The following is a 16,309-nucleotide window of genomic DNA, read 5'->3' as shown; positions in this document are numbered from 1 at the left end:
CTGGGCTATAGTCACCTTTGGCTGTGGTCACCTCTGGTCCATCTGTAGCCTGACAGGCCCTTGTGGCATTGGGCTGTTGGAGGACCGTGTCTGGGCTGTGTGGAAGATGTCTGGGGAAGCCTGACCCATGTGTGGAGTTTTGGGCACTGGCTGATTGGTGCTCACAGGTGCCTGTGGTGGGGTTGCCTTGTTCTCCTGCAGTTCCTTGCCAGCCGGAGCAGAGCGGGTCCTGGTGGAGAGTGTCCCTCCAGGTGGCTGTGAGCAGGGCTCAGAGGCGGGCCTGGCTGGGCCTCCTACGAGGGCCAGAGGCACAGGCAGCCTGGTGCTGTCTGCGGTCTCGGAGGGACTCCTTAGAGGTGAGGACGTGCTAGCGCTGTGCTGCTTGACCACCTCCCTTCAGGACCGCTCGCTCCTTCAGGCCACCCCGTGGTGATTGTGGGGCATGAGGGCAGAGGGGCTGGGCAACGTCCCCCTCAGCCAGGCCGAGGATGGGCCAGTGCATGCTGGGCTGCAGCCTTAAGCCGCCTGTGCAGAGAAAAGGCCGTGGCGAGTGGGGGGGTCTGAGGAACCGGGGGCCGGGGCAGGACGCATGGGGAGATGAGCCGGGACCCCGGCGCGAGTGGAGGAGGGGCTGGGCTCTGGCTGTGGAGACTCCAGGGTTTTCTCATGGGCGTGGATGCAGGGGCAGCGTGGGGGTTAGGAAGGGTAACTTAGGACGGTGGCTGTGGGTCAAACTGAGCGGGACAGGGTGCTGGAGCTGCGGCTGCTAGTGGCCGTGTGGGATGGGGCCACCCTGTCGGCACAGACGAGAGAACTCCATGCTGGGGCACCCCCACCCCCACCACGGGGTCCAGCAGGGACAGCACAGGGGTGCAGGGGGACACCGGCTAGTCCTTGGCATCTAACAGTGAGTCATTCTGGAAAGCCTGTGTTTCAACACAGTATCCATTTTCAGAGTCAAGGAAGAGTTTTCCGTGTGGTGCCCACCCCTTTCCTGGAATCGAGGCAGCCGGGCCAGGATGCCAGTGAGAAGGCAGCGGTCCCGAGGGGCCCTGTGGTCCTTTCCGTTCTTTGTTCCAGCACATCTTTGCTGAGCACCACCGTGTCCCAGGAAGTCACAGATACCAACATGCTGGCTTCCCACAAGGGCAGGGAATGGCAGTTACACACACACACACAGTTCCTTGGAGTGGGAGAGGTGTGTGTGTATGTGCAGTTACACACACACACGCATTGTTTCTTGGAGCGGGAGAGGTGTGTGGGTATATGCCGTTACACACACACACGCACACATGCGTTGTTCTTGGAGTGGGAGAGGTGTGTGGGGATATGCAGTTACACACACACTGTTTTTCTTTGGAGTGGGAAAGGTGTGTGTGTATGTGCAGTTAAACATACACACACATGCATTGTCATTCCTGTTAGATTTCAGGGGTTTTGTGGGTTTGGTTGGGATGGATTTCCTGCACCTGTGCCTTGCAGGTGAACAGAGCTAGGGGAGAAGAGACCTAGGTACCTGGAGGGAGGGGGAGAGGAAAGGATGGCCTGGTCCCCAGGAAGGGCAGCTGCATGTTGCTAAGTGAGAGGTGGCCTCGCTGTCCTTGCTAAGCTGACTCTGGTAGAAAGGGCCCAGGGCCAAGAGGGTGTTCATATGGGAAGGAATAGGTGCTGGTCTTTTTTCCGCAGTGCCTCAGGAAATTGAAATAAGAACTTTCATGGCCAAGGCCCCTGCTCCTGGGCTCTGGAGGCCAGGTCCCTTCTGTGGTCAGAGGCTGGTGTGGCCTGGCTCACCTACCTCCCTGGGGCAGGGGCTGAAGCTGCATGGGTCCCCTACTCATTGGGGCATTGTGGGTGGCGCCTGGCCCCCTGGACCCAGTGAGCACAGTCCTCCCAACACCCAGGAGTGCCGCTGTTTGCTCAAGTTTCGTCTGTCCCCAAGGACCTTGCATGTTTTCACGCCCAGTGAAAACTGGGCCGCTCACCCCACAAGGCCTGTTCCCTCCATCTCTTATGTAGCGCATCACCTGGGCCACTTGCCATCCCGATTGCCTGTACCCTCTGACCTTGGTCTTCACTCCCAGCATCACCCCCGCCTCCTCTGTGGACTGCCCGATGCCCGTTCCCCCATCCTGTCTCCGCTCCCAGCATAGTCCACTGCCTCTGTGGGCCACTCATCATCCCAATGCCTGTATCTTCTGACCTTGGTCTCCGCTCCCAGCATCACCCCCACCTCCTCTGTGGACTGCCTGGCTCCTGTTCCCCCATCCTGTCTCTGCTCCCAGCATCGTCCACTGCCTCTGGGCCACTCGCCATCCCGATGCCTGTATCCTCTGACCTTGGTCTCCACTCCCAGCATCACCCCCACATCCTCTGTGGACCGCCTGACACCTGTGCCCCCGTCTTGTCTCTGCTCCCAGCATTGTCCTCTGCCTCTGTGGGCCACTCGCCATCCCGATGCCTGTACCCTCTGACCTTGGCCTCCGCTCCCAGCATCACCCCCACGTCCTCTGTGGACCGCCTGGTGCCTGTGCCCCTGTCCTGTCTCTGCAGCTCCCAGCATCACCCCCATGTCCTCTGTGGACCGCCTGACGCCTGTGCCCCCGTCCTGTCTCTGCAGCTCCCGACTACAGGTGGACCCTGAGCATAGGTGATGAGGCCGCGCGGCTGGAAGCCCTCAACGAGCACCTCAGCACACGCAGCTACGTCCAGGGGCACGCGCTGTCCCAGGCGGATGTGGACGTGTTCAGGCAGTTCTCGGCGCCTCCCACCGACCTGCGGCTCTTCCACGTGGTGCGCTGGTTCAGGCACATTGAGGCAGTCCTCGGCAGCCCCTGCAGCCCAGGCCAGCCCTGCGAGCTCCAAGCAAGTGAGTAGCCACAGCGGAGTTGCCTGCACTCAGAGCCTGCATGCTGGTGGTCCCTGGGAGGAGCTCGCTCACATTCCACCTGCAAGGAGCCTACCCCGGGTTACTGATAAAACTACTCCCTGTGAAGTCGTTTGTAGAGACAGGAGGTCTGTGTCTTCGTTGTCCACCTTGGTGTGGTTGAACCACCCAGCGTGGCCCAGGACAGCCACTACTCACGTGCCTCCTGGTGTCCATGAGAGGCTCTGCACTAGGCCAGGGCTCAGGCCTCACAGCTCTTTGCTGGCCCCTTGCTGGGCTTTGCGTTAGCTTTGTTCTCTGTCTTTCTTACGTTAAGACTTCCGCGTGCGTGTCCTCAGCATTGAAATCTTCAAGGCCTGGACTGATCTGCACTGGCTTGCCTTTGGAAAATAAAAAGTAAGCCATTTCTCCATGCTGAACCGTGATTGGCTGCACCCTGAGGCTCACGCCTTTGGAGCGGGCCTTCTTAGGTCGATGTGCCTCTGGTTATTGGGGGATTCTTCTGGAAAGCCTCAGTGCTTATTACCTTTGTGAGCTCTCTCCCTTCCTCTCAGCTCCTGGTCCTGGGACTTTGTGTGGGGCTGCCCGTGGGCAGACTCCTGGTGGTTGCTGCTGGCCAGCAGCCTCCTGGGGGCTTCTTTAGACTCCTGCCTGTGTGGGGGTGGGGAGTTGGAATGTCCCACAAACCCAGCACCCATGGTCAGGTCTGAATGGGTCCTCATTTAACAGGGCAGAGAAGGGGAGGGGGTACTGGAATCTCCTAGGGTGGGGGGTGTGCTTAGTCTTCCGGGTAATTCTGTAGCACACACAACCCCACCTGGGGGAAGACCATTGCTCTAGGGCCCCCACAGAGCTGTCTTGCCAGCTCACTTAGGCAGTGCCCTGGGGGCTCAGGGTGTCAGGCCATTTGGTCAGCTTCAGACCTGCTGACGTCAGGTCCTCAGGAACCACCATCCTTGTCCCCTCTGCCGACCCCGTCTCTGTCACCGTCCCCTCCCCTGGCGGGCTGTGTGGCCTCAGCAGCCGTTCCCCACCAGGGCTGCAACAGGTCTGATGCTGCTCTGTCCCGGGCAGACCAGCCCTCTGGTTGTTACAAGGTGCTCCAGCTTCCACATCCCCTGCATCTATTGTGGGTGCAGCCCCCCATTGGCACCCCCAGTGGAGCTCTCTCCATCTGTGATGGTTAAGATTGCGTGTCAGCCTGGCTGGGCCGTGATTCTCAGTGTTTATATGTGATCGCTCCCATGATGGGATCTGCTGTGAGTAGCCACTCAGTTGAAGGGAAGTTTCCTTGGGGGTGTGGCCTGCATCCGAATATAAGCAGACATTCCGGCTTTTTGCTCGCTCTGGATCCTGCGGCTGCCTCCTGTTCATCTGACCTCCGGCTCTTGGAACTGGAGCTAGCAGCTTATTTACCAGCCTTGGGACTCGCAATCTTCACAGCCTGTGAGCGGAGCACTGCCTTCCGACCTGCCCGCCTTGGGTCCAGGAGCCCCTGCGGCTCCGTGAGTCAGGAGAAGCCTTGCGGTCTTGCCTGCCAATCTTGGGATTCGTCTGTCTTCACAGCCAGTCAGCAAGAGCCCTGCTCTCTGACCTGCCGATCTTGGGTTTGCCAGCCTCTGCGGCTACGTGAATCAAGAGAAACTTCTATCCTGATCCAGGGATCTGGGACGTCCCAGCCTCTGTAATCGCGTGAGCTTCTTCCTTGATTTAAATCTCTCTCTACATGTGTTTATATGCTTTACTGGTTTTGCTTGTCTAGAGAACCCAGCCTAAGACACCATCCTTTCTAGGCCCCATCATGCAGTGTGTCTCCTGTAAGTGTGCAGGGGTGTTGTGTAGACAGAGCCTCCGTCAGGTCAGGGCCCATTTCTCCAGCGCCCCACGTGGAGCAGGACTCACGTGCCACCCTGCTGAATGGACGAGCGCGCAGGCAGGCCTTGAGACAGAAACAAAAGCAAACTGTGGCGCAGTGGGAGGACGCTGTTTTCGGAGGTTGGCCTGAAGTGCGTGGGAACGCTGATTAGAATTGCCAGGTCATAGAGGTCAGGCGGGGTGAGAGAGTCCTGCTGATAGGGCAGGGCTGGTGATGCTGGAGGGAGGAAATCCTGTAAGGAGCTCCAGTGGATCGTTTTCATTATTAAATCCAGGCCCTTTCTGTAAGACGCCAGTCTTTCCCTCTCGCAGACGTGCGTCTGGACGAGTCCATGTCCTTTCTGACAACCTCTTTCCAGCTGTGTGGCCACAGCAGCCCTCTGGGGAGCTGCAGAGCTCAGTGTGACGCAGGCGTCCTGAAAGGAGACCCTGGACAGTGTCGCTGAACCCGGCGCTCGGGGCCAGGGCCACGGCCCTTTGGCTGCATCCTGTCCCCAGGGTCTTGCATCTTCCCTGCCGAGAGGAGGCGGTTCCTCCGGATGAGACTCCAGCCTCCACCCTGAAGGCTTCCTGCTCAGCAAGGGTGTGGCTGCACTTCTGTGCGGGCTCCCTGAGTGACAGGCTCTCAGTGAAGAAGGGGATGGAGTCAGAAAACGGCAGATGGAGCATCGGAAGGTCACCGCCTAGGACTTCCGTCCAGGGCACCTGACACGCTGAGGCGTGCCTGTGAGACCCCGTGCAGGACCTCAGTAAGCACTTGATGTTTCACAGAGGTTTGAGGGTGCTCTCACATCCGGAATACCTGGTGATTTGCATAGGCTTGGGGATGAGGCAGAGCACCGTGCATTTCTGCCTCATCGCCCCCTGGGCAGCTCAGCAGAGGCACCTGAGGCCCTCCTGGGTGCCGGGCCCTGTACCTGGGGAAGGGACCCGGAGACCGTGACAGCCTGTGCCCACAGCCAATTACAGAGGTGCCCACCGGCACACGGACGTGCTCAGAGGCGAGCAATGAGAAGAGTGGGTTCTGCTGAGCATGATGGGGACCTCTTAAAGGAGGGGTACCAGGCCGAGTCTTAGTGATGAGAATGATACTGCTGTCCCAGGCAAGGAGCCGAGGCTGGGCTTTGCTGGACTGAGGTTGAGGGTGATGATGCCCAGATGAGAGCATGTAGCCCACAGGTGGCGTCCCACCCTTTCTGGGTCCTCGGCGGTCAGTCATGCAAGAGCAGCCTGGTCCAGCGGTGTCTCAGGCCCTGCAGACTTCACAGGAAAGGGCCACAGCCTGTGCTCCATGTGGTCAGAGCCACCGAGTGCAGTGCTAAGACCCAGGTGGGGGGGAAGCTGGAAGCTGGCCCAGGACGCCCACCAAGCAAGGCAGGAACAGGGTCAGGGGAGAGGGGGGCAGAGCTACCTGGAAGGAAGTGGATGGATGGCCGATTGGGCCGAGGGCTGTGAGGGGTTAGCCTGAGGCTGGGAGGCACCACAGGCTTATTCCAAAGGCAGCGAGAACGGACTTGGAGTTCTAGAGCACAGACCAGCTGGGTCAGATTCCTGTTAGAAGCCTGCAGGCGTGGGGGATCTGGAACTTTCCCAGTGTGCCTGGGGGCTCGAAGGCCTGTCTGGAGGGCTTCTCCCGCCCCAGCTTCTATGGCTTCAAGCCAGGAGCTGCTCTGTGCTGGCGCCTCAGCCGTTGCACCTGGAAGGCCAGATCACACCAGCTGCCACGAGTCTCAGCCTGGCCGTGGGGGAGGAGGGGTAGGGTCCCCGAGTGGCGGTATAGACGGTGTGAGACCCGAGGCCGCCCCACAGTGCAGGCAGGCAGGCGGTGTGCAGCCAGTGGCACTGAGACCGTGTGCTTCCTGTCCCGTTGCCTCCCGACCACAGGCCACGTGCAGCGTGGTTCACACTCAGTGACAGGAGAGCTGATATTTGAGGGCCAACCAGGCGTCACAGGGGCCGGATCGTGCAGCCCTCCTAAGTCAGGGCGGGGCCTGAAGTTGTCATTGGAGGTCCCAGCGTGAGAACAGGAGGGCAGCACGGTGAACAGCAGGTGCAGGCAGCCTCCACAGAGATGCTGCCGTCCTTCACCCGTTCTCTAGCATTGCCCTAGGAGCCCTGGTGGCGCAGGGGCTGAGCACTTGGCTGCTAACCAAAGGTCGGTGGTTCAAACCCACCAGCGGCCCCACGGGAGAAAGACCTGATGATCTGCTTCCATATGGGTCACAGCCTTGGAAACCCTATGGGGCAGCTCTGCTCTGTCCTGTAGGGTCACTAAGTCGGAGTCAACTTGCCAGCACACAACAACAAACCACTGTTTTATGTTTCATGGGAGGTTATATTTCCATTGCAAGAACAGAAAACTGGTGTGTAGGGAGCCCTGTGTCCGTGGTGGTGTGCAGGTGTCTGACTGGGCTCTCTGCCCCCCAGGTAAAGGCCGGCGCGGGCAGCCCCGGTGGTTGCCGCCAACAGGCACAGAGCCGTGCAAGCTACGCCTCTACAACAGCCTCACCCGGAACAAGGTAAGGCGAGACCCAACAACCCTAGACGCTCCTGTGTGACTCACTTCCGGAGCTGCATGTGGGCTCTGCCAGCATAGGTGCTCTCTGAGGCTCCTCGTCGTCCCTGACGATGTCATAGGTACAAGCCGAGCAGGATGAGCGGACAGCAGACCTGTGGGCATGTTTGTCGGCCGTGGGCTTGAGAAGATGGCAGGGCTGGTGCCAACAGAGCCAGGCGGCCTGGGGCCATCTTGTCAGGACACAGCCAGCAGCTCAGGGCTGCCAAGTGACCTGAAAACGTCCCCGGCCATGGCTCATTGGATCTTTGCTCAATGAGCATACTTAGTTACCAGGTGATTGGGCGGGGGCTCACTGTCTCCTTTCGAAAGTACCTCCAGAGAGGGTGGCTGCAGGGCAGCTGCTGTCCTGGGAGCTCAGCCAGATGGTGGCTCCTCTGGGGCCCTGGCTCACTGCCGTAACCCTCACTCTGAAAGGAAAACAGCCGTCCCAGGCCTCCCGCGGGGTACAGGGAGTAAATATAGCAGTCTGGGCACTGGCTCAGGGCCTGACAGCATTGTTGCTAGACAAGCAGGCTGTCAGCCAAGAAGAGCAGTTTCTTTCTTTCCACCCACGGCTGTGGATGAGTAGAGCCCCAGCCAGGAGGAGGCGTGGGCCCTGGGGTGCTCTCAGCTCGGGCACAGCCACCTACAGATCTGATATGGGGCCAGCTGAGAAGCTGGGAGTTTTTTCCAGTACAAACAAGGGGTCCTTGTTGAACTTTGTCTGGTCAGTGCAGACCTACAGCTCGGCGTCGGGTGCTGTTTGGTGACCCCGTTCGGTGTTCATTGCGCTCCTTCTGTTCGTCATTTCCTCCCTTTCTAACACAGGACGTGTTTATACCTCAAAACGGAAAAAAGGTGACGTGGTACTGCTGTGGGCCAACCGTGTACGATGCTTCTCACATGGGCCATGCCAGGTAGGGCCATGTGTGATGCCCGTGGCTTTGGGGCGGAGATTCTGTGAGGACTCTGAGACAGGGCTGGCTTGGGGCTGGGAGGCAGGGTCAGCTCGGGGCTGGGAGGTAGGACCAGCCAGGAGGTGGGGTCAGGAGGTAGGGACATCCAGGAGGCAGGGCCAGGAGGTAGGGGCCGGCTGGGAAATGGGGCCAGGAGGTGAGGCCTGCTGGGATCCGGGAGGTGGGGTGGCTGGGAGGTGGGGTGGCTGGGAGGTGGGGTGGCTGGGAGGTGGCGCCTGCTGGGAGCCTGGAGGCGGGGTGGCCAGGAGGTGGAGCCAGGAGGCTATGGCCCCAGACAAGAGTCTCAGAGAGATCTCTGATGGGCTAGAGATGATCTGATATTTGAGAGGAAAATTGTCCCTGAACTTTTGTTGTGGTGAAATACATATAATAAAACATTTACCAGTTCAACCATTTTTACATACATAGTTCAGTGGCGTTAGTTACGTTCATCGTGTCGTGTAAGCATCACTGCTATCCGTTTTCATCACCCCAAACAGAAACTCTGCCCCTGAGCAGTTACCCCGCCACATACCCTTGGTGACCATGAATAACCTGTGGTGTCTATGCACTGCCCTGTTGTAGGTATTTCACCTGGGTGGGATCATTCAGTACGTGATTTCTGACTGTCGTGATTGACTTCTTTCACTCAGCATCACGTGTTCGGGGTTAATCCGTGTCGCAGCGTGTATCAGGACCTCATTGCTCTTCGTGGCTGAGTAACATTCCATTATACAGATGGACCACACTGTGTCCGTTCACTTGTTGATGGATGCTGAAGGTTGTGTCCACCTTCTGGCTCTTGTGAATAGCGTTCTGGTGAACACTGGTGTTTGAATCCCTGCTTTCAAAGTCTTTTGGGTGTATGCCTAAACTTCTCTTATCTTTAAAATGGGTTTTTTAATTATATAAAATAATCCGTGTTCATTGTAGGAAAATTAGAAAGTGTTGATAACCAAAGAAAACAATCCCCCATAGGCGTGTCGTTAATATTCTGGGACGTATTCAGACACCGTCTGTCCCTCATCGTCAAGCTCAGGTGTGGGGCTTCCATGATCCTCAGGCCTGAGGCCGAAAGTGGCTGTGACTAGGCCACAGAGGGGAGCTTGAGGAGAGTAGATGCTGCTGGGTGAATGTCCTGGAATCCTTCTACTCGGACCTTCTCAAGTCCTCAAGACCTCATCACGCACATGGTCTGTGCTTTGGAAACACTTGCTTCTCCTTCCTTTAGGTCCTATATCTCTTTTGATATCTTGAGAAGAGTGTTGAAGGATTACTTTAAATACGACGTCTTTTATTGCATGAACATCACGGACATTGACGATAAGGTAAAGGGCGTTTTCAAGGTTAAGTTCTAAAGACGCAGGATTGTGATGGAAGGAGACTTGGCTTTTGGATACATCAGTAAATGGTGTGGGATTCAGCGAGCTCAGGTCTGCACCTGGTCAGTGTTGTTGAAATCCCCTCAAGGAGTCGGTGTTAGCGTTCATGCTGAGGAGACTCTCGTTACTCAGGGGATCAGATGTAGTTAGAAACCTGCACTTCCAGTGCCTGAGTTGACTAAGTGCTATTAGCGCGCGCGGTGCCTCCTGAAGGGAGCCTGCTTTTGCTTGGAGTTGGGTGTGTAACCCTGCCTGGGGTAGGGACAGGGTGGACTTGTGCCCTTGAGCTTCAGAAAGAGTGCATTAAAGCCGGTTCAGTGCCCTGCGGCCAGACTCAGGCTACACCCTGCGCGCCTGCAGACCCTCACTCGCCCTCCCCTCTCCTCCCCATCAGGGTTTGGTGTGCCTGCTGCGCATGGCTGGAGTGCGCTCCCTGGTGCTTACTCTCGGCTGACCTTTTCTTTTTTCCTCAGATCATCAAGCGGGCACGGCAAAACCACCTATTCGAGCAGTACCGGGAGAAGCAGCCCCAGGCGGCCCAGCTCCTCGAGGACATACACGCTGCCCTGCAGGTGGTCCTTCCGTGGGCCCCAGACCGCCGGCCTCAGAGGCTGATTGTGGGCCCCATCCCTAGAGTAGTCTGTCTGCAGCAGGCGTTGGCAAAGCGCACAGCACTAAAACCGTTCTGTCACGGGTCACCGAGGTCTCGATAGCGCTGGTCCCCCCGCCTGTGAGGAAGCCTCCAGGAAAGACGCACATGGCAGAATGTAGAGCGGTCCCTGGATCCCGCACAGCGACTCTCGTCTGCCTCACACGTAAACGTGCTTCCTACCACTCACCCTTGACGTCTGGGGCACCAAGTCAGAGATGCAGAAGTGACACCAGGGTTTGGGTCTGGCGATGTCATGTATTTTTGCAGTTATCTGAAGTTTTTGGGCACTGTGGAGTCAATTCTGACTCGTGGGAGCCCCACGTGACAGAGTAGAACTGCCTCGTAGGCTTGCCTAGGCAGCGATCTTTACAGAAGCAAATAACCAGAGTCAGTTTTCACCAATTTTAATGTTTTAATTTTGAGTAAACAGTCGTATGAATGTTCAATTTTGTATTCCATAGCAAGATCAGGCCGGATAAGGCACTTCATTGTCATAAACTCGACTGTGGCTACAGCAGTTTACCTCTACTAGGAGAACAGAGCCCAGTTAGAGCGCTGCGCTCCATCAGGCCCTGAAGGCTGGACACAGGGCCGAGGGCTCTTCCTGGTGGATGTGGCCAGGGGCCAGGACGCAGGGCCTAGAGCTCTTCCTGGTGCCTGACACCAAGGGCTCGCCAGGTGCTGGGCACTCCTCGGGGCTCATTAGACGAACCAGCTTGTTTAATCCCTCAGGATAGCTTAGAAGTACTGCTCTTACATCAGAGAAACGGAGGCATGGCGGTGTGGCAGGAAGACCCTGTCCAAAGTCAGCAGATGGGCTGTGCCTGGGCAGAGCCCTCCCCCACCACTGCTTGGGGAAAAGAATTCAGATGTCTTTACAGTCTGGGGACCGTGGAAAGAACACACTCATCTACATTCATTTGGCTTTATTAACACAGGTTTCTGCTGAACAGAATCTAACCTTTGGCCTGTCCTTCTCGCTGCAGCCGTTCTCAGAGAAAGTGAACGAGACAACAGATCCTGATAAAAGGCAGATGCTTGAAAGGACCCAGCGCGCTGTGGAGCTGGCCGCTGAGCCACTGGACAAGGCCGTGCAGGCCGAGCTCTCTGCAGAAGAGATCAGCGGCCATGCCGAGGTGGGATTTTCAGTGTGTCCCGGCCAGCCCTTGGGCGTTCACATAGCAGGTGTGCACAGGTGTGATTCTGTGTCTTAGCTTGACACAGCCTGGACCACAACTCTGGAAGCTGTGCGGTACAGGTGGCCCAGTTCTCTGGGGGCTGGTCAGTGCCCGCCACCCTGCACCCCGTCCCATTTCCTGGTCCAGGCCCACCCCCCTGGGTGCAGAGTCAGGGCCACCTGAGTAAGGCACACAGTCCTGTGCCTGAGCCCATGTGCTGCCCTGCCCCTGCTCCCTGCCCAGCCTCCCATTGGTCGAGTAGGACACTGGTGTGAAAAGGTGTTCCAGGATTGTCCAGTGGCTCCCACTGATGCTTTTTTTTCCTTTAATTTTTTAAAATTTATTTTTCGTTGGGAATATACACAGCAGAACATAGACCAATTCAGCCATTTCTGCACATATGGTTAAGGGACGGTGATTACATTCTTCACACCGTGCAACCGTTCTCATCCACCTTTTCCGAGTTGTTCCTCCCCCATTGACATGAACTCACTGCCTCTTGTTTCCTGTCTAATCTTTCACATTGCTGTGGTCACTTTGATCCAATATAGATAGTTCTTAAAAAAGCATAATGCTCGAGGCAGATGTTTTTTACTAGTTAAGCTAAACTACTGTTTGGTTTTAAGAAGACTTCAGGGGTTAGTTTTGGTTTAACGTTTAAAGATTATCTCAGGGCAGTAATTTTAGGGCTTCATCCAGCCCTCGTGGCTCCAGAAAGTTTGGAGTCCAAGAGAATTTGAAATTTTGTTCTGTATTTTTCTCCTGTAGTCTTCCATAGTGTCTTTGATCAAACTGTTCAGTAGTGGTATCCAGCCACCATCCATTTCTTCTGGTTTCATGGCAAAGGAGGCAGTTGTTCATGGAGGCGATCAGCCACACATTCCATTTTCTCCTGCCGTTCCTGACTCTCCAGGCAAATAGAGACCGATTGTTGTGCCTTGGATGGTGGGCACTTGGAATCTTTGACGACCCCAGATGCTACCCAGTGAACTAGGAGGTAGAATAGAAGCACCAAACACATTGTTAGGCCGACGAACTGGGATGCACTGGTATTTCTCGTTTTTTTTTGTTATTGTACTTTAGAGGAAGCTTTACAGAACAAACCAGCTTCTCATTAAATAATTAGTACACATATTGTTCTGTGACGTTGATTACCAACCCCATGACGTGTCGACACCCCCCCCTTCTCGACCTGGGGTTCCCCATTACCACCTTTCCTGTCCCCTCCTGCCTTCTCATCCTTGCCCCTGGGCTGGTGCGCCCATTTAGTCTTTTTTTGTTTTATGGGCTTGTCTAATCTTTGGCTGAAGGGTGAACCTCAGGAGTGACTTCATTACTGAGCTAAAAGGGTGCCCGAGAGCCATACTTTCAGGATTTCTCCAGTCGCTGTGATACCAGTAAGTCTGATCTCTTTTTTTTGCATGTGTGTGTGTGTTAGAATTTTGTTTTACATTTTTCTCTAGCTCTGCCCGGGACCCTGTATTGTGACTTCTGTCAGAGTAGTCGATGGTGATAGCTGGGCACCATCTAGTTTTGCTGAACTCAGTCTGGTGGAGTAGACTGAGCAGTTGTGGTCCATTAGTTCTTTGGACTAATCTTTCCCTTGTGTCTTTGGTTTTCTTCATTCTCCCTTGCTCCAGACGAGGTGGGACCAGTGGAGTATCTTAGATGGCCGCTCACAAGCTTTTCAGACTCCAGACACTACTCACCAAAGGAGAATGTAGAACCTTTTCTTTATAAACTCTGTGGTGCCGGTTGAGCTAGATGTTCCCTGAGAACATGGTCTCCACAGCCCTCAGTCCCTCAGGGAGTTTAGATGTGTCTATGGAGCTTCCATGACCTTGCTTTGGACAAGTTGTACTGGCTTCCCCAGTATTGTATACTCTTCCCCTCCACCAAAGTTACCACTTATCTATTGTCTGTTTCGTGTTTGCCCTCCCTACCCCTCCCCTCCCTTGTAACCATGAAAAATTGTTTCTTTTTGTGCGTTAATCTTTTCATGAGCTTTTATAGTAGTGATCTCATACAATGTTTGGCCTTTTGTGATTGACTTATTTCACTTGGCATAATGTCCTCCAGATTTTTCCATGTTGTGAGATGCTTCACAGATTCATCATTGTTCTTTATTGTTGTATAATACTCCACTGTGTGTGTGCCGTAGTTTGTTTCTCCATTGATCTATTGATGGACATCTAGGTTGTCGCCATCTTTTTGCTGTTGTAAACAATGCTGCAGTGAACATCGATGTGCATGTGTCTATTCGTGTGACAGCTCTTATTTCCCCAGGATATGTTCCTAGGACTGGGATTGCTGGATCATACGGTATTTCTATTTCTAGCTTTTTAAGTAAGCACCATATCGTCTTCCAAAAGGGTTGTTGTATCATTTTGCATTCCCACCAGCAGTGCATAAGAGTTCCAATCTCTCCATAGCCCCTCCAACATTTTCCGTTTTGTTTTTTTTTTGGTGCCAGTAATGTCAGAGGTAAGATGGTATCGCATTGTCGTGTTGATTTGCGTTTCCGTAATGGCTAGTGATGATGAACATTTCCTCATGTGTCTGTTAGCCGCTTGAATGTCTTCTTTGATGAACTGCCTGTTTATTTCTTTTGGCAGTTTTTTAATTGGATTATTTGTCTTTTTGTTGTAGAATGTTGGATTTTCCTGTAGATTTTAGAGATTAGACCTTCCTCAGATTCGTCGTAGTCAAAAATTTTTTCCAGTCTGTAGGTTCTCGTTTTACTTTTTTGGTGAAGTCTTTTGATGAGTATACGTGTTTAATTTTTAGAGGGTCCCAGTCATCTAGCTTATCTTCTGGAGCTTGTGTGTTGTTAGTTAGGGTTTGTATCCTGTTAATGTTGTGTATTAGGACATCTAGCATTGATGCTATTTTTTTCTTCTTTGATCTTTATAGTTTTGGGTTTTATATTTAGGTCTTTGATCCATTTTGAATTAGTTTTTGTGTATGGTGTGAGGTATGGGGTCCTGTTCGTTTTTTTGTAGATGGACGTTCTGTTTTGCCAGCACCATTTGTTAAAAATACTGTCTTTCCCCCATTTGATGGTCTGTGGGCTCTTGTCGAAGATCAGGTGACCGTAGGTGGATAGATTTACATCTGGGTTCTCAGTTCTGTTCCATTGGTCAATGTAACTGTCATTGTACTAGTAGCAGGCTGTTTTGACTACCGTAGCTATGTGGTAGGTTCTGAGGTCAGGTAGTGCGAGTCCTCCTACCTTATTCTTCATCTTCAATAGTGCTTTCCTTATCTGGGGCCTTTTCTCTTTCCATATAAAGTTAACGATTAGTTGTTCCATCTCTTTAAAGAATGCTGTTGGTATTTGGATTGGGATTGCATTGTATTTGTTGATTGCTTTGGGTAGAATTGACATTTTCTCAATGAGTCTGCCTATACATGAGCATGGTATGTTTTTCCGTTTATGTTGTTCTATTTTGGTTTCTTGCAGTAGTGTTTTGTAGTTCTCTTTGTATAAGTCTTTTACGCCCCTGGTTAGATTTATTCACAAGTATTTTATTTTTCTAGGGGCTGTTATAAGTGGAATTGTTGTCCTGATTTCCTTTTCATTACTCTCTTTATTGGGGTATAGGAATCCAGGGATTTTTGTATGTTTATCTTATATCCTGCTGCTCTGCTGAATCGATTAGTCACTGTAGTTTCTTCATGGAGTCTTTTGGGTTTCATATATATAGTATCGCTGTGAGTCGGAATCAACTCGATGGCACTGGGTATGTATAGTATTATATCATCCAAAAGTAGGGACAGTTTTATTTCTTCGTCAGTAATTTGGATGCCCTTTATTTCTTTTTCTTGTCTTATTGCTCTAGCTAGGACGTCCAGCACAGTGTTAAATAGGAGTGGTGGTAAAGGGCATGCTTGTCTTGTTCCCGTTCTAAAGGGGAATGTTTTCAGGCTCTCTCCATTAAGAATGATGTTGGCTGTTGGTTTTGTTGGTTTTGTATAGATGCCCTTTAATATGTTGAGAAATTTCCCTTCTATACCTATTTTATTGACAGCTTTTAATTAGGAATGGGTGTTGGACTTTGTCGAATGCCTTTTCTGTGTCGATTGACATGATCATGTGATTCTTTTATTTATGTGGCGGATCATATTGATTGGTATTCTAATCTTGAACCATCCTTGCATACCTGGTATGAATCCTACTTGGTTATGGTATATTATTTTTTTGATATGATGCTGAATTCTATTAGCTAGAATTTTTTTTTTGTTTGTGTGTGTTTTAAGTGAAAGTTTACAATTCAAGTTAGTTTCTGTTACAAAAATTTATGCACACGTTGTTATGTGACCCTAGTTGCTCTCCTTGTAATGTGACAGCACACTTCTCCTTTCCACCCTGTATTTCCAGTGTCCATTCAACCAGCTCCTGTCCCTTTCTGCCTTCTCGTCTTACCTCTGTACAGGAGCTGCCCATTTAGTCTCACATATCTACTGGAGCTAAGAAACACGCTCTTCACAAGTATCATTTTATGTGTTGTAATCCAGTCTAATCTTTGTCTGAAGAGTTGGCTTCAGGAATGGTTTTAGTTTTGGCTACCAGAGTCTGGGGGCCATGTCTTCTGGGGACCCTCCAGTCTCAGTCAGACCATTAAGTCTGGTCTTTTTACTAGAATTTAAATTCTGCATCCCACTTTCATTTCATCAGGAGCTCTCTCTTGTGCTCCCTGTCAGGGCAGTCATCAGTGGTAGCTGGTCACCATCTAGGTCTTCTGGTCTCAGGCTAATGGAGGCTCTGGTTTGTGGCCCTTTCTGTCTCTTGGGCTCATATTTTCCTTGTGTCTTCATCTTCGTC

The 16,309-nt window shown here is 53.1% G+C and overlaps 1 protein-coding gene across 8 annotated transcripts in view; it reads left to right on the top strand.

Annotated features, from left to right (window-relative positions):
* CARS1 (cysteinyl-tRNA synthetase 1) overlaps positions 1–16,309 on the top strand; it is a 108,003-nt gene that overhangs the window by 39,597 nt on the left and 52,097 nt on the right. For 6 of the 8 annotated variants that reach the window (XM_064287592.1, XM_064287590.1, XM_010601917.3 and 3 more), the window contains 6 exons: positions 2,618–2,866; positions 7,187–7,278; positions 8,145–8,233; positions 9,504–9,600; positions 10,128–10,226; positions 11,293–11,442. In XM_064287592.1, the coding sequence (XP_064143662.1) occupies positions 2,618–2,866; positions 7,187–7,278; positions 8,145–8,233; positions 9,504–9,600; positions 10,128–10,226; positions 11,293–11,442 (776 nt within the window). Of the gene's footprint in view, positions 1–2,617; positions 2,867–4,567; positions 5,509–7,186; positions 7,279–8,144; positions 8,234–9,503; positions 9,601–10,127; positions 10,227–11,292; positions 11,443–16,309 lie in introns of those variants that run through there. The other 2 variants (XM_064287595.1, XM_064287594.1) reach the window with 2 other exon arrangements.

Source organism: Loxodonta africana, chromosome 7 (genome assembly GCF_030014295.1).
Source record: "Loxodonta africana isolate mLoxAfr1 chromosome 7, mLoxAfr1.hap2, whole genome shotgun sequence".
NCBI lineage: Eukaryota > Metazoa > Chordata > Mammalia > Proboscidea > Elephantidae > Loxodonta > Loxodonta africana.
Note: the sequence above shows the minus strand (reverse complement) of the source record. Positions and strands in the feature narration are given on the sequence as shown.